Source organism: Salmo trutta, chromosome 20, assembly GCF_901001165.1.
Source record: "Salmo trutta chromosome 20, fSalTru1.1, whole genome shotgun sequence".
Classification (NCBI taxonomy): domain Eukaryota; kingdom Metazoa; phylum Chordata; class Actinopteri; order Salmoniformes; family Salmonidae; genus Salmo; species Salmo trutta.
Window position 1 is genome coordinate 34,022,049 of NC_042976.1, and position 25,842 is coordinate 34,047,890.

Sequence of the window (25,842 nt, forward strand, 5' to 3'; positions counted from 1 at the left end):
GTAGATTGATGAGGGGGAAAAAAAATTCAATCAATTTTAGAATACGGCTTTAACTTAACAAAATGTGGAAAAAGTCAAGGGGTCTGAATACTTTCTGAATGCACTGTTCATACCCCTGGCCAGTCTGCAGCTTCTCCGTGTTGAAATAGAACCTAACTAACTCTCTGTGTGTGTTCCAGTGTGACGGTCAATACATCCCCCTGCCCAGCCTCCAGGGCATTGCGGTGCTGAACATCCCCAGCTACGCTGGAGGAACCAACTTCTGGGGAGGCACCAAGGAGGACGACGTGAGTACTGTTCTGTCGTGTGTGTGTGTGTGTGTGTGTGTGTGTGTGTGTGTACTACCCGGCTTGGCTCAGTAGTGTGAAAAGTGTCTTAGTGTTTTCTTCCTGAGGATGATGTACAGGAGGCTAAATGAGAGTCATGCTTCTGGTATTTGCACGGGATGACCTGTTTACGCCACTAAGTGGCACCTCAACCCTTACGACCATACTGATAATACTGCCTTTATCATTCTATGTGTACAACTCCTATCCGGATCCCAAGGACTCTTGTTGTCTTGGTTGTCACTTTGTGGCTGCTGGCTCAGTCTTGTTGGAGACGAGGCAAAGAGAATGATAACACTTCTGGGTTATTGTTGTTCAGTAAGGTGTGTTTTATTACCGGAGCAGATTTGGTCCTGTGAAGTTTTTAGATGTGTTTAAACCCTCTGCTCTCGCTCCCAGTGTCGGGGCCTGAGTATGACCCCTGGTGAGAGAGGTGGCCGGCTGTCGACCTGTTTGTTTAAGACTCAGATAGTACAAGGACTGCTGACAGATTGGAGTGTCGGTTTGCTACACACGCGCAGACACACACACACACACACACACACCTCCCTGGTGGGGCCCCTAGTCCAGTGAGGTTACCTCTGTCTGTGACGTGGTGTTGTTATGTAATGGCAGTGCTGGAGCAGAGGAAGCAGCTGGGAGAGAACATTCAGTGGAACTGATCCAACACACACGTCATCCTGAAAGTTTACTCTCTTGTCTCTAAACACACACACACACACACACACACACACACACACACACACACACACACACACACACACACACACACACACACACACACACACACACACACACACACTTACAGTAAATTCACACGCACACACATGCTTATTTCTTAGCCTGTGTTCAAACTATAAACCATCTACAGACCTGACTGTTTTGGCCACAATGAAAACAAACTGGTTGCGTAGATGTGTTATTGTGAGTAGGGTTCCACCTAGTGGAATTAGGCTAAACTACAATACAATAGCTCACAACCTCTCTCTCTTTGAGCCTTTGACGTGCAGCAGGCTAAGTAGTACAGATCTGCATTAAAGTGGCATTTCTGAGTGTATCGGAGCAGAGAAATTGTGCAGTGGAATGATGTCTAATTCATCACTACCTCGACCTTATCATGGACAATGTGGACAGAGAAATCAATATCAAGTCAGAGAGACCTTTAACTCCAGTCTTTCAATCTAAATTCTAACCCCTTGTTTTCACTAGATGATTTGGAGGTGAAGGAATTGTCAGAAAACATTCATTTTCAATGGGGGGTGATGGTGATGATGACGATGGTGGTGACGGTGATTGTGATAATGATGAGGCTGATGTACCACAACAAAAATCCCCCCCCCCCACACAGTGAGCATCATCAAAATGCTTTAAAGCAATGTACTGTAAATGTGTTCATTGTGTTTTAACCCCTGCCTCTATTATTGTGTGTGTGTGTGTTGTGTGTTTAGATCTTCTGCGCCCCGTCGTTCGATGATAAAATCCTGGAGGTGGTAGCAGTGTTCGGCAGTATGCAGATGGCTGTGTCCAGAGTCATCAAACTACAACACCACCGCATAGCACAGGTAAAACACCCGTGCCCAACGCGCACACACTACTTGTATCATACTGTGGTTTTTCGCCATATGACTCTTTCCTCGCCCGTCAGTGTCGCTCAGTGAAGATCACGATCCTGGGAGATGAGGGTGTTCCTATCCAAGTGGACGGAGAGGCCTGGGTACAACCTCCTGGTGTCATCAAGATCCAACACAAGAACAGAGCCCAGATGTTGACCAGAGACAGGGTGAGCGAGAGATGGAGGGAAGGAGGGGAAGTAGGGATGGAGTCCCAGAGTGGGAGGAAAAGAGGACATGCAGTCAGTGGGCGATGATCTAGAGAGGAAGGGAGAGAAAGAGATGCTAAGAGGAAGAGAGAAAAGGGTATGCCCAAGATGCCCTGTCTCTGTCTGTGGATGTGAATTCCTGTTCTCCCTGTGTGTCCCCTCCCTGTCCATGTGCAGGCGTTTGAGAACACTCTGAAGTCGTGGGAGGACAAGCTGAAGTATGACAAGCTGCCCCTGCGGCCTCACCTCTACTCCCAGCTGTCTGTGGACCTGGCCACTGAGGAGGAGGTGGCCCTCGTACAGCTGGTTGCCCGTGCTGCGGACGAGCTCATCACCAGGTACACACACACACACACACGCGACCACCTCATTTTGCTCCATTCTACACTGTTATCTGTCCTTTATATTGAATGCTGTACCTGTAAAAAGCCTCTGTCAATCAGCAGTCAGAACTCTGCCCTTTGACTCCCCTCTCCAATCACAGGATCTGTGAGGCAGCCAAGACCAATGGGCTTCTAGAGCAGGAGCTTGCTCACGCCGTCAACGCCTCGTCACACGCCATCAACAAGACGCACCCCAAGTTCCCAGAGGTTAGGGATGTCATCAACAGGTTCTCTGTGTGATGTGAGGAGTGTGTGTGTGTGGGATTTTAGTTGTCTAATATCGGGTTTGTTTGTATTGCCTTGTCGCCAGAGTATGGCCAGGAACACAGCTATAGAAGTAGCCAGCAATGTGAAGGCTTTACACAACGAGACTGAATCCCTTCTGGTGGGACGAGTATCACTGGTGAGTTACAATCTAAGAGGATGTGCAGGGTCAAGGATCAGTTTAGCCTTCCTAAATCCTAACCTGAACTAGTTAGGAGGGAATACGCCAAACTGACCTTTGATCCGTATCAAAGGGCAACTTCGTCTTACACAGCCTCTGTACAGAAATGTATCCTTCCTGCCCAACTCGTGTGTGTGTGTGTGTGTGTGTGTGTCCATCCGCAGCAACTGGAACCCTCAGATGAAGAGTCTTTATCCAGTGCCCTGCAGAGTGTGGAGATGGAGCTAGGCAAACTAGTGGATATCCCCTGGTTATACCATATACTGCAGCCCAATGAAGATGAGGTGAGAAACACACACACACACACACACACACACACACACACACACACACACACACACACACACACACTTCTAATCCTACACTTGTGTCCCTCTCAGGACCCCTCATTAGAGTATGGCAAGAGGAACAGTCGTAGCAGCATGTTCAGAATTGTGCCAAAGTTCAAGAAAGAGAAAGCTACCAAGAAGACCAGCCCTCAGTCAGGTACGTGTTGGTCTTCTGTGTCTCTCCACAGGCTTTGTATACACACACACACACACACACACACACACACACACACACACACACACACGCAACAAGAGTGTGGATATAATGTGTAAATATCACAATGCGTTGTTTTGTTTTATCGTCTGTTTGAGAAAGTAACTACATAGGTTTAGAACTAAGGTCTTTACCGTCTCTGTGGCCTACATATAGTGGTTGTAATGCATTATAACCACCCAGTGTGGTGTCAGGGATTGTCTCTGTGATCTCTGTCTCCCTGGTCCTCAGTCTCACCCAGCCATCCAAGAGCACCCCTCTTTTCTCTGTTCATGGTCTCATCCACCTGTCTACGCATGTACAGCAGGCACAAACCAAGGCCAAAGACAGGGTGAGGGTGGTGGACGCAGGGCCACAAACCCTGGGGTTGCCCAGAGAAAGACATTTTCTGTATTAGAACACCTTTTTGCCTTCATGACGACTGATACAACTGAACATTGACTGCATTTGTTTATGAATATTACTGCCAATTGAACATGAAAACAAGCCATTTCTACTGTATGCGTGCTCCAGCTGAACTCTCGTCTCATAAACTCTCGTCTCATTGTTTTGGGGTGAAATGAGATATGATGCCAGACAGGCAGTAGAATGGATACAAATAGAATGCCAGGGGTTGGCTGGTCCTCTGCTTTAGGACCCTGTCTGATTAGTTGGGAGTGTGTTAGTCCTGCCTACAGTGAGGCAGGGCAAGGTGTTGATTGGGTGGGGTATTCCTGTAGGTTGCACAGGCTTCCACCTCCCTCTCCCTCCTACTTACTGTACGTCTGTGTTCTGATTGGTGGATAACCTGCATGCCCTCAGCCTCTCTGGAAGGCCATCGGCCACAGCCCTGTTTTTCCGACCAACCAACCTCTGACATCTCTGTTAACCCCTCCTCTTTCCCGCCATCCGCTGCCGCATTTCCTCTCCCTCCCTCCCTTCCTTTCCTTCTCTACCTCTCCTCCTCTCCCTGTTTTCCTATCCCTCTATTGGGATTGTATTTCTCTGAGTGTCTGTGTATACAAGCGTGGACGTGGGTGTGCGTCCCAATTTGTGTGTGTGTGCACGCGAGCGAGGGTCTCACACTGAGCGAGCCCCTTCTTGCTCTATATGTGTGTGTAGTGGAGAGATGGGGCACAGAGGAAGTGGGCGTCTGGCTGGAGCAACTCAGTCTGGGAGAGTACAGAGACACCTTCACACGCCACGACATCCGAGGCTCGGAACTGCTGCACCTGGAGAGGAGGGACCTGAAGGTACACACACACACACACACACACACACTCAAACATAACACACACACAGAGACACACACACACACACACACTCAAACATAATGCACACACAAACGCTAATACCTACACACACGCTAATGCATACACACTCACTCACTCACTCACTCACTCACTCACTCACTCACACACACACACACACCCGTTACCTCATCTATCTCCAGATCAACTCTCTTTCTCTCTTCCTCTCCGTTTCTCTCCATCTCTTTCTCTCTGATTCTGTTGGCCGTTAGCTGTCTCCCTGTTTGCTACTCTGTGCTGCACTGCTCTGCTTGGCTTCCTCTGTGTGTGAGAGTGTTGCTTACCTACCGCAGGAGACTGGCTGCAACTCACTAACCCCCCAGTCTCCAATGGTACTGTGTGCGAACTGGGAACGGGACAGGGTTGGGGGAATGGGGGAGGGGAGGGAGGGCTGGGGGAATGGGGGAGGGGAGGGAGGGCTGGGGGAATGGGGGAGGGGAGGGAGGGCTGGGAGAGTGGGGGAGGGCTGGGGGAATGGGGGAGGGGAGGGAGGGCTGGGGGAATGGGGAGGGGAGGGGAGGGAGGGAGGGCTGGGGGAATGGGGGAGGGGAGGGAGGGAGGGCTGGGGGAATGGGGGAGGGGAGGGAGGGAGGGCTGGGGGAATGGGGAGGGAGGGCTGGGGGAGGGAGGGCTGGGGGAATGGGGGAGGGGAGGGAGGGCTGGGGAATGGGGGAGGGCTGGGGGAAAGGGGAGGGAGGAATGGGGGAAAGGGGAGGGAGGAATGGGGGAGTGGGAGGGGTCAGGAAGGGTAAAGGAAGGTTGGGGTTCCACCATCGACGAGACTAAAAGCTGTTTTAAGTATGAGTGACATAGAGATAGTATTTACGGACAGAGGCACAACAACTCCCAGGGAAGCTGACCCAGGGGTGTGTGAGTGAACATCCTTTTATGGAGTGATGCTTAACATGGGTGACAGATACTTGGAGTTATAGGAGAAAGATGTCCAATGTTGACTCCACTCTAAGAAAATAGCTCCAATTTAGACACCTTGTTTATGACCAAAACATCCAATGGAGATGGTGGAGTGTCATTTAAACAATGTTTTTTTAATAGACTAAAAAGTCTATCAGAGTTTCATGTACCAGTGATCCTATGGGATATACAGTGGGGGGATTGAATGAGGGCAAAGTGAGTAGGATGACTTTCTGACATTAGACAGTAATAGACACACACATGCACAAATCCACATGAGCAACAGGCCTACCATACCTTGGACTGTGCCAGTATTTCTTTCTCTCTGTGTATGTATGTGTGTGTGTGTGTGTGTGTGTGTGTGTGTGTGTGTGTGTGTGTGTGTGTCCTCATTCCAAATCTGTCCCCTCCATATTGCTATGGAAATACCACCATTATCCAGTGAAAAAAAACGAATTGGATTTTTTTTCCCTAAACACTATTACATAATTATAATTGATCATATTTAGAAACATGGTAACATTTTACTTAAAGGTCCCATGCAGCCGTTTTTATATCAACAAATCATTTCAGGGTAACAATTAAGTACCTTACTGTGATTGTTTTTAATAAAAAAATTGCTTCATAGTAAAGGGACATTTCTCAAGCAAGAATTTTGCTAGGACTGTCTGGGAATGGTGAGGGGATAACTGAAAACTAGCTGTTATTGGCAGAGAGGTTTGGAACTATTTTTGTATTGGTCTATAAACAAATTTAACGTATGGTGATGTCACCATGGAAGGCCAAAACTCCATCCCACCAAAACAGGCTGAAATTTCAGGCATTCTTTTCAAACAGCTCTTACACTAAAAGGGCATTATCATAATTGTCACAATTTCACAGTAATATTCCAACCTCTTAGTGTGGAAATGTAATAAAAACACAGCAAAATCACATTTTCGACTGCACTGAGCCTTTAACACTTACAGGTAAAATGCATTATGATGCAGTTATAATGCATTGTAAGACTTGTCATACGCATGTAAGAGGCCCTTCCCACTGGGCAAAAACTGGTTGAATCAACGTTGTTTCCACGTCATCTCAACAAACCAAAAAATATGTGATGACGTAGAATCAATGTGGAAACTGATTGGATTTACGAAAAGTCATCAACATACTGGAATTTCGGGGGTTTTTCTCCACCCAATTTATTACGAAAATGTTACCTAAAATGTACCTAAATGTGGTGTCTTTTTTTCCACCTTGGTTGACTACCCAACCAATTGTAAATCAAAACTAGACGTTGAAATGACGTCTGTGCCCAGTGGGTTATAATGCTTTGCAGCATGTAAGTATTATAAACATATTGTAATTAAGCAATACGGCCTGAGGGGGTGTGATGTACATGACCAATATACCACGGCTAAGGGCTGTTCTTAAGCACGACGCAACATGGAGTGCCTGGATACAGCCCTTAGCCGTGGTATATTGTCCATATACCACAAACCCCCGGGGTGTCTTGTTGCTATTATAAACTGGTTACTAATGTAATTAGAACAGTAAAAATACATGTTTTATCATAACCGTGTTATTCAGCCAATCAGCATTCAGGGCTCGAACCACCCAGTTTATAATCCTTATTATAAGACATTTTGAGTGCCTAAAGCATGCCATTTGGCTTTAATTATTAGTATTATCAAACTATCACACAGAAAATGGCCAAAGGATGATAAATACAAACAGTGGCAGCTACATGCTGTTCAGTAGCGTGCTCCACGTTTGAATATTTACAATGGTTATTGAAAGGTAGGTACAGCACAACACATTGTTCACACTGTCTGTTTTGTCATTGACCAGAAGAAATTGTTTTTACAGTACGTGACCTGTTGCTTTGTAATATCTGGTACTATGAGACATATTCAGCACACAGGAAGTGAAGCGTGTATTACTGGCTGCCTTTAAAGCTAGATTCCTTAGTTGCTAAATCCATTTTTTGACATATATATTAACCATATATACTTGTTGATTCTTGAAGAATATGACTTAAAAATCCATTGTGGGCTTAATTTAACTGTCATACCCCATCAGAACCCAACATAAAAGATTGTTTTACTCCAATGTTTGTAAACAACTAAATGTAAACATACATTGTATAGCCTCAAAACATGGTTAAAACCATCATTTTTATATAATGGATGGTCAGTCTATGCATCCATAGCCCTGTCTATGAATTTGAGAGCCGTTACATTTCTCCAGGCCCATCCCTTAGCTTTTTACCAACCGCCTTGTTTTTGTTTGAACTCTGGATTCTAGCTTTAAGAGGTCCTACATAGTGATATACACGGAGTTATACCAAACATTAGGAACAACTTCCTCATATTGAGATGCAACCCCCCCCCCCCAGGAGTAAACATAGTGATTCAAAATGAAGCTATAAAAGAAAATGATTTCTATAATTATTTGGTTTTTAAATAGTAGAATCAATGTTCTTAAGATGTCGTCTTCTCTCCACAGGATCTGGGGATATCGAAAGTGGGTCATATGAAGAGAATTCTTCAGGGAACTAAGGACCTGGCTAAGACCGCCATGATTGACCTCTAACACAGAAGTAGTTGGAGAGGAAGTGCCCCTCCACCACAGAGGAAGCATTTTGGAGCTCCGCAGGAAGAGCTGAATGCCTGGTATCTTGGGATGAATGGATGGATTTGATCCTTTGGATGAATTTGGGAATGCTGTTTCAGAGAAGCTTTAGAACAGAAATGTTTTAGTGAGGCTGTGATTGGTGCCAAAATGGAAGATGGATCTTGAAAGCTGTTGACAGTGCAAAGAAGGAAGTCATGGATCTTCACAAAAAGCCATTTTTCTAAAATCATATTACCATTCATGGCACAATCAGGTATGCAACTTATCATCATTATAAAAATTTGATTGGTCGCCTGGCATCGTAGAGAAGGCCCAATCCAAGTAGCAACAAGGTGACTTCCATGAGTTTGTCCTACCAGCGGGGTGTGAGTGTGTCCAGTTCAATACAGTACCGTATGGCTTTGTGATTGGCTTACTGGCTCTTTGCTTAGCAGTAGATGGCTACAGATGCAACACGACAGTCACAACATCCTGCTTTCACAGTTTACACCAGAGGAGATGGCCTACGTCCCAAATTGCACCCTATTCCCTGTGTAGAGCTCTACTTTTGAGTGGTGCACTATGTAATAGGGTGGGATTACAGATGTGCCCTGGGAGAAGGAGAGATGCAACGTCACAACCTAAAGAGAGTGAAGCGAGGTCTCTGAAAACAGTGAGACATATGTTGCATGCTATGCTAGCTTGACTTTGGATATCTATTTGGAATTGCATGAATAGTGTTTTGATTTTTTGGTGTAAAAAGATAACACTTGAACAAGTTTTTTTTTTATATGACTTTAGTATTATTATGCCATTTGTTACTACTGAAAGCATCATTTTGGTTTGAATAGAAGAAAAAAATGTTGATTTTTATTTATTTGTTTTTGCATGATGATTCTGTGTCAAAGACCTATGTCATGTGCCATATTTTAGTCATTTTATTGTAAATGTGCTTTATTGGTAAGAAAACATCGGAATTTAAGACAAGTTATCAGATTACATATTAGGAGTTATGTTTTGTCATTTGACACGTTTTCTGTTGATGTGAAAATCAGTACCAAAGTGAATGTCCAAGACACTTCCGAACTTAAATGTTAACTTTGAAAGTAGTGAAAAATATTGTTATAATGTTTGAGATAAATATCAGTTACGTATAGAGGGAGTGAATTTGCTGGTTGTAAGCCAACAATTTCATATTTTTATGGAATACTTAATAGGCACTTTTCCAATTTGGGTGTTTGCAAAGTTACATCCTCATATCAGTAGATACATTTCACTTCAATCTTTAGCATTTAAACACTCAGTATTTCACAGAGTAACACTATGGTAGTGGGAATAGGAGTTATACATTGATTTAAGTAGAGCAGCTGAGGAGCAAAGGAGTTTTGCTAATGTGCAGCCTTTCTAAATTGCTCAGTGTGATATGTAATGTTACTAGGACAATTGTTTTGTTAGATTGGTTGCATTGCAGGGTATATTTGTTTGTGATGCTAGGTATGCATTGTATATATGCAATCTAAACCAGTGTATGCGGACACTGTTAGTAGCTATTCTAGTCCAATGCCTTTGTAGATTACTGACATGACATGCCGTGTCAACAGCTAACACGTTTTGATGACATTGCTTATTCATTTGCACCATAAACACCAATTGTAGATGATTGATTTTGTTAAGTAGGCTAATCTCTCCTGTGTTTGTTTAATGCTGTTGTATTTTAATGGAGGTGCAATATTGTAGTGGTTTTGATACAGTCTCTCTGACGTGTTGTTTCGCTGTGGGGAAAACCGAAAGGGTTTTGTATACGCGGACCGACTTTTAAACGAAATAGTGTTTTTATCTAGTTCATTTTAATTCCAAAATTCTTCCAACATCTCACTGGTTTTTAGTCTCGTTCCTCTGTGCTTCCAGGATGATTCTCAAAGCAGGATGCAGGAAATCATAGACTGTTGAACAGGCAGACCTGACTGTTGTTCTATGTATTTATATACGATCCCTTGTATGTTCATTTACATCAGCTAAATACTTAGCGACAACTGTATGTTTATCATTGATCGGCCAACTTGTAATAACAATGATCCTATATCAATTGATCCAATGATTATTATTATAATAATTTTTTTACCTGAACAAAACTGTTCATATCAGGATCTTGGCTCGCTTTATTGTACAGTCCTCCTGTACCCGAATATCTACTACCAAATGGAAATAGGAAGTTATCATTCATGATCACATGGTAATTACATTTAGGCTTCTTTGGGATTCATTGAGAAAGCAATTAATCTTTTTGGTACCAGTTGGTTACCAATTGTGTTAATTTATTTGAAGTAAGCACCAGAACGTAGCTTGTATCTAATACTCCATAATTGTGCAGTGTAAATATAGGACTGTAAAATAAAGCATTACCTACAATATTCTTAGAGGGTGCCACATATCACAACTTGAAATTCCTAGTTTCCCACCAACCTCTCTTTCGGTGACTTCTTAAGAGAATTGACATTATCAAGAAGCATATAGACTATCCTCACAGTCAAGTATGTTTTTTATAACATGAAACCCAAATCATGAGGCCTTTAAATGTCCTGAAACGTAAACTTTTTTTCTAGTCCTACCTTAGTAAAAAAAATAGTCTAGACAAAATAAATGTGCTTTATTGCAAGTATGATTGTTGTAAAAATAATAATAATAATAATTGAAGTTCATAGCCCCAAGCTAGCTAGGTTCCTAACCAAAGATATGAATTAAACATATTCTGAACTTTCAATCTTTTATGAAATCCTAAGTACCCAACCCACAATTCTTGATCATTAACTGTATGTCATTCATTGTGTGACAATCACCTGTCTATCAGTTCTTTGTTTGTGCCACAGTCATGTCTTGTTGTCTTTAAGTGGCTTTGTTTTGGGCTGGTATCACAGACATATTGAATATGGATTCATTTTAAGTAGGCCTAGCTCTTGTTCTCAGAGTGGTTTAACATTCGAATACATAGTTCTGTATTCATATTAAAACCATATTTTCAGTAGTCTGAATTCAAGTGCAATCTAGGTAGTTTATGTCTGTGTTTTCAGCTCAATGTGCTTTAATCTGAGCTGTGAGTCTCCTCACTGCAGGTCAAACTCCAAGCTTTAGTTCACAGGCTATGTGTGTCTGTCTGAAGGGTCTCTGCCTGGTTCTGCATGACTGTGTTAGACCCCACTCCAGGCTTAGAGACAGAGAGAGCTTGAGTTCTCCAATCTGGGGAGAGGTTTCCCGTACGCACAGATCTAAGATCAGCTTACCTCACCCAATCCTTACCATAACCATTAGAAGGGGAAAACGCAAAACTGACCTTAGATCAGCATCCAAGGGCAACTTCAACCTACTCCATGTTTTTCCAGTGTTGTGTATATATAATGCTGCAAACTGCCTGGTTTTCATAAACCAACCAAACCCTATGTGAGGATATTTTAGGATGATGGTCTATAACATGGTGGAAGAGAAGTGAGTTTCATTTGTTTACATTATGTTTACAATGGCACAGTTTTAAGGATAAATATACATAGATATACAATATTTGCATATTTATTGCCTAAGGTTAAACAATATGATGATGTGTAACTGTGTTTTCATCTTTGGAATATAATGTTACAGTTGTCACCTGTGTTACTATCTGGAGGATTTTGGTAAAGTAGTTGGTCATTTGTATGACTAATAAGTGACTGTTTGCTGTGCCTTTTTATGGTTAGAATGCATGGTTAACTATTTATTACAATATGGAAGTCACTGAGATGTGTATTTTTGTATTCTGATGAAATAAATGGTTCAACTTTGTTGTACATTTTCTTAGGCGCCTTAAAAACAAGGCTACCGGTTCATATCTTCCTTCTTCAATAAACGTGAATGCGTACACAATGTGTTTTCTGCCTAGCCATAGACTGTATTACCATCATTACATATGGTGTTTGTTTATATTGTTTGTTGTTGTTTCATCACATTTTTACAAAACCAATGTAGAGAGGACAACCCATATAGGCAGTTAATGTACTTGTTTACTAATTAACTGGTACTGGGCTATTTATGATCTGTTCCTGTAAAGTAGGCCTACATACAACTGTGTATATAGTTAGGCCTATACACAGATATTCAAAGAACAGACATTCAAAACACGAAAAGCATTAGGCTACATTTAATAGGACAGAAGGGGTGGAGTTTGTTAAAGACTACAGACCTGTCTTGCATGCTGGTACTGGTAGTGACAGTAGATTCTGAACGAGGACGTTCATGTTGAACTAATTGCGTCGCTTGGAGAACTACAATGGCCTACCATGCGGAGGATAATGTGGGACTCACGCCTAATGTTTACCGTTATGTCTCGCTTTGTAACTGCAAGTAGCCATGTCAGTATTAGTATACCTGTTGTTATTAGCGCTATTCTACGGGGGTGGGATGAGATTGACCGCAAGCAGTTTGTCTGCCGCGGGCCAGATGGCACAGCGCGATGACGACGATATTGTAGACTTTATTGTTAAGGGCGCAGCAGACCAGCAAGTGGTTCAACAAATTCAGCATCAGGACCAGACAGCATCAGTCTACTCGTCAGGTATGTGTTCGCCAATCAGTTAATGGATGGAATGTGGCTCCTGGTTATGAATAAAGATATTCAAAGTGTGTGGTGTTAAAATAATATTGTGTAAACTGTATAGATAGCCAACAAACTATCATTTTAATCTCGTAAATGATCATTGCGTTTCATGATCATTTTACATCGTTAGATATATTAAATGTGCATAGTATGCCGTTCTTGGACGATAGGCCTACAGGTGAGGCAGCACAGGTTTGTTATATTTTTCCTTTTCCCTTCAGAGAACCTTTGAATGAGAGAGTCAGTTTAACTTGTGTAGAATCCCCGTTAGCTGTGCTCTAAGCCAAATATAGCACAATGTAAGACATGCTGTGCTCTGCTTGCCTATCCATCTGCTGTTTGTTAGTCAGCAAGGAGAGGGAAGAATATTTAGCAGATAATGTCATTCAGAGTATGAATGAACTAGGACGAACAGCTCATTTCCAAAGCCAAACGTGTTCATTTTAACTTTGCTAGTCATGATATCGGTTTGGAGTTTGGACCACCATTACAGCATGATCCAAGGTCCTCAAAGCATCTACACAACAGGCTGCCTACTCGTTTACAACGCAGAATGAATGACAGGCTTGCATTCATATTTCTGTTCAGTCTTTATGATTTATTCATTGTGTAGGAGTTAATTACCATAATGTTTATTCACGTGCACTTCTAGCTCATTGCGTCCAATAAGGAACATTTATTCACAACAAAAGAACAAAAGGCACCTTTTATCGCTGTACCAGATGTTCAGTAGCCTTGTCCCAGATCTCTTTGTGCTGTCTTGCCTATTCCTATGGTCATTGTTATGCATTGGGTGGGCAAGACAGCACAAAGAGGTCTAGGATCAGACTAATGGGATCAGGAATTTGATTGTCCCACATTGAAGAGGCTAAGACAAGGACTTGGATCATTTTAAATGATTTGTTGAATTCCTCCTGGTGTGTCTCCTAACAGGGTCACACTGTTTTATTGTCCTCTCTGCTGGACAACATGACACCCCCTACAAGGTCTTACCATAAACTAGCCTGGTCCCAGATCTGTTTGCTATTGCCTTGCCAATGACCATAGGGGTTGGTAAGACGGCACAAGCAGATCTGGGACAAGGGTAACTGTAAGCATCGAAATGACCTAACTCTCAGCACCATTCCATGTTCCTATACATTTCAGTATGGTGTCTATAGGACAGAAATTTGGCTTGGATTGTCCCGGTGATGTTGTGCAATTGTAGAGGGAATGGCTTAATCCCAACACAGCAGTGTCTGAACCGGAGCCATAGAGGATCAGTCTCCACAGGCCCATCTGCTCCTCCTATTGGTGTACACACACACACACACACACAAACACACACACTTTCCTGCATGATGTAGCCTAATTCCCACAGAAACCGTTTAATGTTCTGTTTCCACGTCTCAAAAGATATTCTACTTTATCATGTCATATGATTGACGTTACCAACTATAGCTGGTTTCTCAATCTCTCGTTTCATTTGAGTTTATAGCATGTGATTCCACCTATCTAGCCATCTCTATTGGAATTATGACCTCATAGGCCAGAAACCCCCATTCTGTCCAAACCCGTAAATCTCTCAGAAGTGGGCCCCAATTCTCCAAACAAGTAGATTATAGTAATCTGGTATTATTCACCTCCACAGGAGATTAATCAGGCCCTTCTGTCCTGTTGGCCCACTAAGACTGCATGGTTGAACATGAGTGTGAAGTGGCTGTAGGGCAGGCTTCTTCCCCTTCACATCTCTCCTTCATCTCTACCGATCTGAAAACGGCAGGATTGTTGAAAGTGATGTAATATAAGCCTACCCAGAGATTTATTGTCACCTGTCCACCTCTATAAAATCAGCCCAAAGAAAGGTTTTGATAGCCGGATAATATCTTTATTAGCCTGTTTGCTGATGTAGCACAATGTTATCTTTCAGACGTCTTTATATATTCTCAATAATTGGCCAAATTGAGTTTCTGCATTACGTAGGTGCCGTGGGACATTTGAATAGAGATCCACAGGGAAATCCTCAAATGGTTTTGTTTAGTGTTCTTAATAAGGCCTATTTTGCTTTAATCGGGACTATATCATTGCTTAAAAAATATTGCCAATCAGTGTTGTCTACATTACAGTATCGAATTGTAAAAAGGAAAAACATTTGATAATTGAACTGAATTTATCCTTTGCTTTCTCCAGGCTCTGTATTCCCTCTGAAGGTCCAGGTCAATGACATGTCAACCCGCCACTTCCTGAGCCTAGCCACAGTGGAGGTGTATGTGAACTACACCAGGACCAACTCTGCTCTCACCACTGAGGACGGTAGAGTTTTTCTTCATGTGCCCTACCAACTGGGGTTACCCCTCACCATCGTGGCTAGCATGGATAGTTACCTGCTCACCTTGCTGCCCTGGAAAACCACCAGGATACCAAGTAAGTGTGTGTGGTGTGTGTGTGTGTGTATTCGTCGTGGTGGCTTGTCATTGCAGTAGCTGTTGAATTCTAATGTGAGATCGCCATCTAGTTTCTCAATATAACAACTACGTAGTGATAGTGTGGATCAAATCAAGCAAGTGCCTATGGAAAGTTTCACCATGCCTTTTCTCTTCTGATTTATTGCAGTATTTTCAGCTGTGACCATGTCCCTGTTGTCCATAAACCAAGGCAACATCTGGTGGTTTGACGATTCAGTTCTGATAACTGGCAAAACATCTGGTATGTCTGTTGCGTCTTTATTGTCTGATTTACTTTCCTGTTATTATCCATTCTATGATGCTTTATTTACACTCTTAGAAGAAAAGGTGCAATCTAGAACCTAAAAGGGTTCTTCGTCTGTCCCCATTGGAGAACCCTTTGAAGAACCCTCTTGGGTTCCAGGTAGAACCCTTTTGGTTCCATGTAGAACCCTTTTGAGTTCCATGTAGAACCTTTTACAGAGGGTTCTACATGGAACCCAAAAGAGTTCTACTTCGAACCAAAAAGGGTTCTCCTATGGGGACAGTCAAAGAACCCTTTTGGAACCCTTTTTTCAAAGAGTGTACGGGTAGCTACTCTTATTCATAGGTCCTAGTTCTTGAACATAAGCTAAATATTGCCTTGTTTTTGTAGTTTATCTTCTTAAAGACCATATGTCTTTTCATCTGTAGATGCCTTGTCTCAGCCCAGGGTCCAGTTCCCTAAGAGTCTTCTGAACCTGACAGACAGAAGAAGCCTCTCCTCTTTCAGAGCTTACCTAACAACGCCTCAGCCTCCCGCTGGGAAAGACTGCTACGCCTCCACCACTGGCCTTCTCATCAACCAGTCAGGTGTGTGTGTTTGTGTGTTTGTGCAGCTTTTCCAAACCACATTCGGAGGGAGGTACAGAGCAAGAGACAACGGTCTACAAATTAGCAATACTGTAATGATAAGACCTTTTTCATCGATATTTTGTATTTTAAAGGTTTTAAAGTAAGTGTTTTGTGTTTCAGGATACAGCAGCATTGAGTTGAGCCCCATAGCAGCTGTCAGTGCTCAACTCTTGTCCAATGGCAGAGAGATCCAGGTGACCGGGCCAGTACAGATCACTCTACCCCTGGGGGGCAACTCTGGACTGCAGGCCTCTCATGCTGTGCCAGCCTGGTCCTTTGACCATACTACTGGTGGGTGTAGAGGTAGTTGGGGGAAGTTCCCTTAGACAATGATCTAAGGTCAGTTTTACATGTTACCCTCTAATGGTTAAGGTTAGGATTTGGGGAAGGAAGGCTGACCCTAGATCAGTAGTTCATACATGTCTTCAACACGTCATCAATATTATTCAGGTGCCTGGATGAACAGAGGACTGGGAATTATGAAGATGGAGGAGGGGAAATTGTTTTGGACCTTCATGGCTCCTCATCTAGGCTACTGGATAGCAGCACCCATGCCTTCGATCAAGGGTATGTACTGTATGATAGGTAGCAGTTTCGCAAATCAACAAAATATTTATGTGACCATTAAGAACTCCTTAAAACTTCAAACCTTAAAACGCACCTCCGTTTATTGTATTACTTTATAATTGTATTAATTTTAGGACCAGAATGCAATTCAACCATTGCAAGATATATTGAACTATACATTATTTATGGTCATTTCCAGCAAGCAGATTTTCTATTGATCTACAGTATATGAGTTATTTTTTGTGCTCTCATAACGCTCTCCAAACTTTTAACCAGACTCTTATGTGCTAATGTTAATATAGGTTACATGGGACATGCCACCCCTATGGACTTCATCTCCTACCATAGCTCCTTGATCATGGCTGTGCTGGGAGGAACTCTTGTCTTCCTTATTGGAGTTTTAGCAGTGATGCTCTGTTGTCATAGGTAAGAGATGGATTCATTTTGTTGTTACCTCACTAATCTGTTATTGTTTAGACGTTAATGGGCCAGATTAACCAAGTGAATTGACAAAGCTCCAGTGTCATCAAACTGTTAATTGATATTTTGTTTGACATTTGAACTTTTGTCAATATAGTATAGTATAGTCATCTTTTAACGCTGTCAACTAATGTTATGATCTGATATCAACTGATTGTATATACCATAGTGATAGTGACCATTTGAAGCTGATCCACCTTTCAATGGTGGTGTGATTAGAAACGTGTTGCATTTCCTAAGAGAAGTTTCTGTTTCGATCCACAAATGTTCTTCTAGTGAACCTAAGACAAAGAGGATCCACGCCGCCAAAATGGCGTCGTTGAAGATGGACCAAACCACCACGACAAATGACAACCAACTCTGCGAAGTGTCCTCTCAAGACTCCACCCACTCTGAAGACGTATCCCACCAATTATTAACGAGGAGGGGTGGTGGCAAATCGGACGATTCAGCCACTTCCAAGTACAATGATGACCTCAACGTTTACATTGAGGGTACAGATCTTATTGGTCCAGAGTCATCCAGGCCTTTGCAGCAGGCCCTTCTTGTCAACAGCAGTGACATTCTGTGGACACGGGACATTTCTGAGGGGATACATCTACCTCTCTCTCTCAATGAGAGCTTGTTCCTCCAGGACAGACTGCTCCACTTCCACAACCAACCTGTGGCTATCCGCCATGCTCCGGGGCTTTGGAGCTCACCAGAGCAGCCCTCTCCGGGATGCAGGTCTGCCACCCTGCCCCGAACAGGTGGGATGTATGACCTTGGGCAAGGAAAAACTGTGGGCAAGGACAACCTCACCCAGACTTTACCCAAGTCCCCTCTGGCCACTCTGGAGCGCTCCCATGGGCATGGCAGGGAGGGGCTTCACGGTGACACGTCCACCTTCAAGCCAGAGTCCTGGAGCCGCTACTACAGCAGCCTCCCAGAGTCTGTCTCAGTCCCTAGCACGCTGAACGAGGCCAGAGGAAGAGGAGGCCACCGCCCTGGGGGTGGGCATCCCTTTTCCAGCGAGCTCCAGGAAGCAGACCAGAATTCAGAGCAGACTCCCTCAGAGCTCACCAGGGCCAGGCCCTCTCCTCTCGCCCCGCGGGCGTGGTTTGTATCCCTGGAAGGCAAACCGGCCGCAGAGATCTGCCGCAACTCTTCCTCCGTCACGGACTCCAAGAGAAAACGTAGGGTGGCAGGGGACAGCCGTGACACCAGTCTTGACTCTGGAGTGGATATGAGCGAGCCCAACAACCAGCCAACTGTTGGGAATAGGCAGACAACGCTGGATCGTAGTGGCACCTTTGTCAAGAGAGCCACGCTCCGTATTAAGCCCCCCCTTCTCGTCTCCGGTGAGGAATTGATCAAGGAGTGCAGCGGGAAAGGCGCCATGGGGGGCCAGACCCCCAATGATGACGCCCCCCTGGGGACCGTCCTGGATGTAAGTGGTGCTAGCGGAACTGCTACCAACGTCTCACGGGAGAGAGGGGAGGGGCCGAGTGCTTGCCCAGAGAGAGACTGAGTTCAGGGCTATATTCAGTTGTGGAATGTTCAGATATAAATATATTATGTAGAATAAACATGTCCCTCTGACATGAACACTAAGTATTCATGTCAGTTCTATTCATGACATTTCTATCTGCAACGCTCCACAACGTTTGCCTACTGAGTGTGACCCTGGGCCACCTCACCCCCAGGAAAACATGATAAGGATAATGACAAGAACCTGGCATCACATGGAGGAAAAGACACTCACAAAGCTGAACTAGGAGCATGAGCTGAAGTTGTGTAGGTGAATAGTCATCGACATAAAATTGCACTGACTGTGTCAATACATGTTATGACAATGCCTAAAGGTGGTGTTGTACAATCTATTGTATTCATCTGTCGAATGCAGACACGGTGAAACTTAAATGAATCTTAGTTTCACTTCACATGTGTTCCATTTCTTACTCATAACATAGAATGCTTTTGTATAGGCTGCACCTTTACAAACCCGCCATGCATGTGCTTCACTTAAGTTTCATTGTGACTCAGCCTGTCTGTAATTGGCTATTCTCACATAAAGAAAGTCTGTTACATATCTGGAAGTAAGCACACATTTGCCTCAGCAACATTTTAACTTGTCAGTACAGAAAGTTGTAAGGTCTCCAGATTTACATTTACCACCAGATTCTGCTCTGTTAGACATCCTGTCCTGTGGTAAATTATATCTTCCTGTCCTGTAGCCTTTGAACTGTGTGTTGGGTGAGACGGCTGCTCCCGCTCTGTTGAAAACCAGCTGTTGTTCATCTAGTTTACGGGACTCTAGACTTCTCTCATTCCACCTCTGCCACTTAAATGTAACTGCATGTACTTGTTGGTACTTCACCACGGTTATGGTTTATCAACTAAAGTCTATTATTCTTGTCTTCCCTAGATTTTGTACAATTTATAATGGCATGAGTTGTTGCTTAAGTCAAGAGAATATTGAAGGAGTAATTACATTTTCAAATATGCTTGTGTGAGCCTGTTATGATGCATATGAGTTTTCTTGTAAATGACTCATCACTGGTTGGCACAGAGGCTTATAAAAATGTGTATGATATTTCAGTTCAACAGATCACATACATAACTAGCATTAGCCACAACAATTTGGAATTCATAAAATATCATACGTTCTGCAAATTCGTAACGTATATTACAAATTGTAATTTGTAACATATCATAGGAAATGGATGATGGACATTCACAGATGAATACATACCATACGAAAAGTAACATATAATACTAATTGGCTGTCCCGGATATATATTTACTCTGTTACGTCTACCCCTGAGTCCAGGTTGTTGCCACATGTAATTATTGGTGGTGGTGCTATTTTTTATTGACAAAATCAGGACAATATCATCTTTAAGGGAAATATTTTTCTAAAAAATGCAAGACAATACATTTTGATTATGTTGACTATGGTTCTTTACATTCCAAATATAAAATGTAAAGGTGCAGTTTGAAGATTTCCCACCGCATTACCTTTAAATGAAATGTTGAATTACTTACGTTGTCAACTTCCAAGAAGGAGAGGTCCAATAAATTAGACTGAAAGAAACATCTGTAGGCCTATAAACATCTATCGGCCTATACAGGCCAAGAGTTGGACTTGCAATGGCAGTCTGTGTTTGACTTTGTCATACTGACACTCCCCATCATAATAGACAATACATTTGCAGGTACTTATCTAAACATGGACCATTGATGTTTAAGCCATATTTAAATACATTGAAATGCAACATCTACAAATGGACAATCACCTCTATAACCCTGATAAAATGTGACACAAAACATCAGAAAACAATAGTAACTTTATTATTAACACATTATTCAGAGCACGTTAGTGAGGGTACGAGGTTCCACAGACACAAACACCCAATGTCCAATCTTGCTTCATTATTAAATCAAGTAAAGATACAATAATCCTAATAAAACTGGATAAATGAGTTCCTGAATGTGTCTAGATATTGCACAGGAAAATGTAAGGTCAGTGTTCCATTTCTCAGCCAACCTATTTCCATTTTATTTCAAGTGTCTTGTGTATTTTTGGCTGCATGTCACTGCCCGCTCAACCCAGATCTTAGAACCAGTCAATGTTTTGCCTGCCCAGTGAGACAGGGACTTCAGTTTCACCCCTACCCTGGGATGTCAAGGAAAGGTCAAGTACAAGAGCACCTGGCATAGCATGAAGGGAAGGTCCACTATTAAATGATGCTCAACTAGGAGCATGTTCTGGAGGTTAAGTTGGTGAACAACAGTTATGGGCACAAATTGTACTGACATGTTATCACAATGCCGACAGGTGTTGCAGTACATGTAATGTAGGGTATGTAAATACTTGTAATTTTACATTTAAGTCATTTAGCAGACACTCTTATCCAGACCGCTTTACAGTATTGAGTGCATACATTTAAAGAAAAGAAAACGTCCAATCGGTCCCCGTGGAAATCGAAACCAGAACCCTAGCGTTGCAAGCGCCATGCACTAACAATTGAGCTACACATTACTACTCAAAGTGAATCGTACTGCGCAATCTTGGCAACATGTCACGCAAGTCTGTACTTTCGTTTTCGCTTCATGTGTTCACCAGTTGTGTTAACGTAGTTACATAACAGAAAAAGTTTGCCTCAGCCACATTTGAGCTTTTCGGGACTTTTTCACGTTTTTAAGTCTTTTCAGTTTTAAGATTTACATTTACTACCAGAACCTGTGCCGTTAGACCTTTATCGTTTGGTAAGTTATCTTCCTGTTCTACCGTTTATTCTTAGAAGTACTGAAGCTGCTTTACTTGAGCCTTGTGTGAAAACCAGCCGTTGTTTGTCAAGTTTACGTTACGTCCACCAATACAATTATCTGCTGGTGTTTTGTAGGCCTACTGCCACACAGTTATGTCTTCTTGCGTGAAGACGTTTTTAAGTATTCAGTATTATGCTCAGTATTTTGTTAACTTAGAAGGTACTTACTTTATCATAGAGTGAAATTGTAAGGGTTAACAGGATACCAGAAAGGGTGACGTGGTATTTTACTTTGTTACAAGATCATAATATAAGTATTATTGTTTGTTCCACTTAATAACATTAAATCATGATGCACTCAAAACCTGCAACCATTGGTTGTTTAATACTCCATAACCACCTTGGGTAAACCATAATCATGTCTTAATAAACATTATATTTGTCCAGTTAAACTTAGATTGCAACCAACCTATAAAAATATTAGACTGTTTTACCCAACAGAGATTTGTTTATTATTTCCAAATAGGTCATGGAATTTCTGAAGTCACACAAGGAGGACCTGTGCAATTGCTTATCAGCGATGGATGCTCTGTATATCATTGACAAGTGTGAAGATATCCTAACAGCTAAACAGGATAAGGCTATTCGCAATCAAAAAACTGATGCAGGGAAGATCAGTCTTCTTTTGGAGACATTCATTGAAATGGAAGATAGTAAATGTCAGGACTTCCTTAAGATTCTGAAGGAAGAGCAGACACATTATCCAGGCCTTAAACAACATTTCATCAAGAGCACACAAGGTAAAGTACTATACATCAACATTTGTAATGATAAAAACCATTTAGGAATACTTCATATGGTTATGATAAGAAAACATACAACTCATACAGTAAAGCTTTTCAATACGTGTTACTATACAGTACATAAGGAACCAGGTAGCCTGGCGGGTAGGAGCGCAGGGCCTGTAACCCGAAAGTTTACTGGATCAAATCCCCGAGCTGACGAGGTTAAAATCTGTCGTTCTGCCCGAGCAAGGCAGTTAACCCACTGTTCCCCAGGTGCCGAAGATGTCGATTAAGGCAGCCCTCTCTGATTCAGAGGGGTTGGGTTAAATGCGGAAGACACATTTCAGTTGAATGCATTCAGTTGTACAACAGACTAGGTATCACCTTTCCCAATTTAATGGTTGGGTTTGCTGGTACAATGTTTTTATTATATGCTGTAAGGTCATTATCTAACATGGCAATAAGGAATGTGTTTTGAAGCTTCTTCCAGCCCAACGGTGCATGTGGATTGCAACAGCACTGTTGATACCAGCAAAGTCACCAATGTCCCCCCAGGCCCGGAGTGTCCAGGTGAACTACTGCATTTAGGCAGGTTTTATCTTCACATGTCTCAGTGGTAGCTGTGTTAGAGAACAGGATCATCTTGACAAATGACCTTGACAAATGAGCTCAGTCCACATATATTTGAATTCAAGTTATTTTCAATCATGCATTTGATATTTGAAATACAAAAATGGCAACTTAATATATTTCAGTGCCACCAAAGCAAACAGAAGATGTGTCCTCTTCTCAGGTAGTCAATTCCAATTTTGTATGAGATGAAAAACGTAATTATTAAACATAATTATTGTTTTCTTTGAGAAACAAACAACTTGTCGGTAAAAATTGTTTTTCTAGGGCCCTGCCATGAAAATTATCATTGAGAATAAGGTGAAACTCATCGACTGGCTCCGAGCAGATTCTGTCTTCATTCTTCAACATGTGCACTCCAAACGTATTGTTACCGATAGAGAGTATCAAGAGCTGAAGAGCCTTTCAGTACCAGAGGCTGCTGTGACCGACCTGATTGACAAGATGATTCTTAAGAAGGAAGAGACATGCTCTCAGTTTCTTCATACTCTCAGAGAAAGTGAGGTGAATGACACCTATCCCGAACTTAAGAAGTGGATTACCACTTTAGGACTAGGTAATTTGGAATGTTAACTGACTAAGTAACATACTAACAGAATTTAATATTTTATCAATAACTTGTATTTTGAAGAATACGACTAGACTGAGGAATACCATAAATAGCTTAATACTATGTCTTTACCTGATCATAACCTCAAAATATGATTTCCAGGGACGCAAATTATTGTTATGTTGTTACCTTTTGGATTTCTGAGTACCAATAGTGATCCAGGAAGAGACTGCTGTTTGTATACACTGAAAGAGGCCAGTCAGGCTAGATGATAATGCATGGATTTTCTCCTGATTCAGACTTACTACCTTAGTCCTCTTCGTTCCTATGTGGAACATAAGGCTAAGCCTGGTTTAGAGGTCCTATTAAAATGGCAATCCCTTGAGCATGAGGCAGGGATGACTACATTTCTGCACTGCGGACCGGAGTAAACATTTCTAACACTGTCGTGGACCTTCGAGCAAAAGTGTTTGAAAAAAAAGAAAAGCTGACCAATTTAGCTGGGTTAGACTCTCTGCTATTGTGTTCCCATAGTGTGTTTTCATGTTAGTGACATTGGTGCACTATTTCTCAATGTATCACCTTTTCTCTTTTAGGACTATCACGGCCCAATGACAAGACATCATCGATCTCTTCAATTTCAGGTAGACAAATATTGTGAAAGGGCTGTAACACTGAAAATGCTATCGATACATGTATCTTACCTTAAGAATGTAATTTGATTTATCCTAAATATATGTATTTATCTTCCTTGTGAAAGACAAACGTGGGTTTTTGAAAAGAAACCGCACAGCTCTGGTTAGCCAGGTGAAAAACGTGAAGGCCATTGTCGATGATCTGCAGAGTGGAGGTTATCATGATGAAATGGCTGCCTTCGTGAATGCCCAGTTGACATCACAAGAAAGCATGAGGAAGCTCCTGGATAGCGCGACCAGCAGCGGGGCCGCTAACGCCCTGATTCAAGCCCTTTTTACTCACCAGAAGGATGTCATGGATGACCTGATTGCTGAAAATGCTTGAAGAGGTCAATTGGTTCTTCATTATAATTGATGTATATCAGGGCTATTTTTACCATTTTTCTATCACTTTTTTATTCATCTTAGCCACCAGCCTGGTCTCATAGACTAGTAAACTTACATCTGGGACACTCAGAATAGTATAATATGCTACAGTACATTTGGTATTGTATGTTTACATTAAATGAATGTAGAGGGGTTGGTTAGGGTGGATGAGTATTCGTATGATGCAACGTGTCAACTACTTGCTACATTTTTATCTACTTTTGCAACTACTTAGCATGTTAGCTAACCCTTCCCCTAACTCTTAACCCTAAACTTAACTCCTAACACTAACCCCAAGCCTAGCTAGCATTAGCCACAACAATTTGGAATTCATAACATATCATACGTTTTGCAAATTCGTAACATATATTACAAATTGCAATTCGTAACATATCATGCAAATTGTGATTTGTTACATATCATAGGAAATAGATGGACATTCACAAATGAATACATACCATACGAAAAGTAACATAATACTAATTGGCTGTCCCGGATATATATTTACTCTGTTACGTCTACCCCTGAGTCCAGGTTGTTGCCACATGTAATTATTGGTGGTGGTGCTATTTTTTATTGACAAAATCAGGACAATATCATCTTTAAGGGAAATATTTTTGTAAAAAATGCAAGACAATGTATTTTGATTATGTTGACTATGGTTCTTTACATTCCAAATATAAAATGTAAAGGTGCAGTTTGAAGATTTCCCACCGCATTACCTTTAAATGAAATGTTGAATTACTTACGTTGTCAACTTCCAAGAAGGAGAGGTCCAATAAATTAGACTGAAAGAAACATCTGTAGGCCTATAAACATCCATCGGCCTATACAGGGCAAGAGTTGGACTTGCAATGGCAGTCTGTGTTTGACTTTGTCATACTGACATACCCCATCATAATAGACAATACATTTGCAGGTACTTATCTAAACATGGACCATTGATGTTTAAGCCATATTTAAATACATTGTAATGCAACATCTACAAATGGACAATCACCTCTATAACCCTGATAAAATGTGACACAAAACATCAGAAAACACTAGTAACTTAGCACATTATTCAAATCAAATACAATTTTATTTGTCACATACGCTACCGTTCAAAAGTTTGGAGTCACTTATAATTGTCCTTGTTTTTGAAACAAAAGCACATTTGCAAAATGGTTTTCCAATGATCAATTTGCCTTTAAAAATAATAAACTTGGATTAGTTTACACAACGCGCCATTGGAACACAGGAGTACGCCTATTGTCACGA

The 25,842-nt window shown here is 42.0% G+C and overlaps 3 protein-coding genes across 8 annotated transcripts in view; all 3 read left to right on the top strand.

The window, feature by feature from the left end:
- The window catches only part of dgkh (diacylglycerol kinase, eta), a 77,472-nt gene extending 65,263 nt beyond the window's left edge, over positions 1–12,209 (top strand). For 3 of the 6 annotated variants that reach the window (XM_029703025.1, XM_029703026.1, XM_029703029.1), the window contains 10 exons: positions 180–287; positions 1,775–1,888; positions 1,972–2,106; positions 2,323–2,483; positions 2,630–2,735; positions 2,839–2,931; positions 3,138–3,257; positions 3,354–3,459; positions 4,618–4,748; positions 8,211–12,209. In XM_029703025.1, the coding sequence (XP_029558885.1) occupies positions 180–287; positions 1,775–1,888; positions 1,972–2,106; positions 2,323–2,483; positions 2,630–2,735; positions 2,839–2,931; positions 3,138–3,257; positions 3,354–3,459; positions 4,618–4,748; positions 8,211–8,297 (1,161 nt within the window). In that variant the 3' untranslated portion in view covers positions 8,298–12,209. The remainder of the gene's footprint in view (positions 1–179; positions 288–1,774; positions 1,889–1,971; positions 2,107–2,322; positions 2,484–2,629; positions 2,736–2,838; positions 2,932–3,137; positions 3,258–3,353; positions 3,460–4,617; positions 4,749–8,210) is intronic. The other 3 variants (XM_029703027.1, XM_029703028.1, XM_029703030.1) reach the window with 1 other exon arrangement.
- Positions 12,210–12,731: 522 nt separating this feature from the next.
- On the top strand, positions 12,732–20,379 carry LOC115155934 (protein FAM171B). Its single transcript, XM_029703031.1, has 8 exons — positions 12,732–12,897; positions 15,109–15,342; positions 15,532–15,624; positions 16,056–16,214; positions 16,377–16,547; positions 16,707–16,823; positions 17,126–17,249; positions 17,580–20,379. Exons 1-8 carry the CDS (start codon positions 12,744–12,746, stop codon positions 18,811–18,813), a joined length of 2,286 nt encoding a protein of 761 aa, XP_029558891.1. The 5' UTR covers positions 12,732–12,743; the 3' UTR covers positions 18,814–20,379.
- Positions 20,380–21,365: 986 nt separating this feature from the next.
- On the top strand, positions 21,366–25,380 carry LOC115155935 (uncharacterized). Its single transcript, XM_029703032.1, has 7 exons — positions 21,366–21,554; positions 22,083–22,356; positions 22,822–22,911; positions 23,097–23,134; positions 23,239–23,527; positions 24,118–24,165; positions 24,282–25,380. Exons 2-7 carry the CDS (start codon positions 22,086–22,088, stop codon positions 24,539–24,541), a joined length of 996 nt encoding a protein of 331 aa, XP_029558892.1. The 5' UTR covers positions 21,366–21,554; positions 22,083–22,085; the 3' UTR covers positions 24,542–25,380.
- The last annotated feature ends 462 nt before the right edge of the window (positions 25,381–25,842 follow it).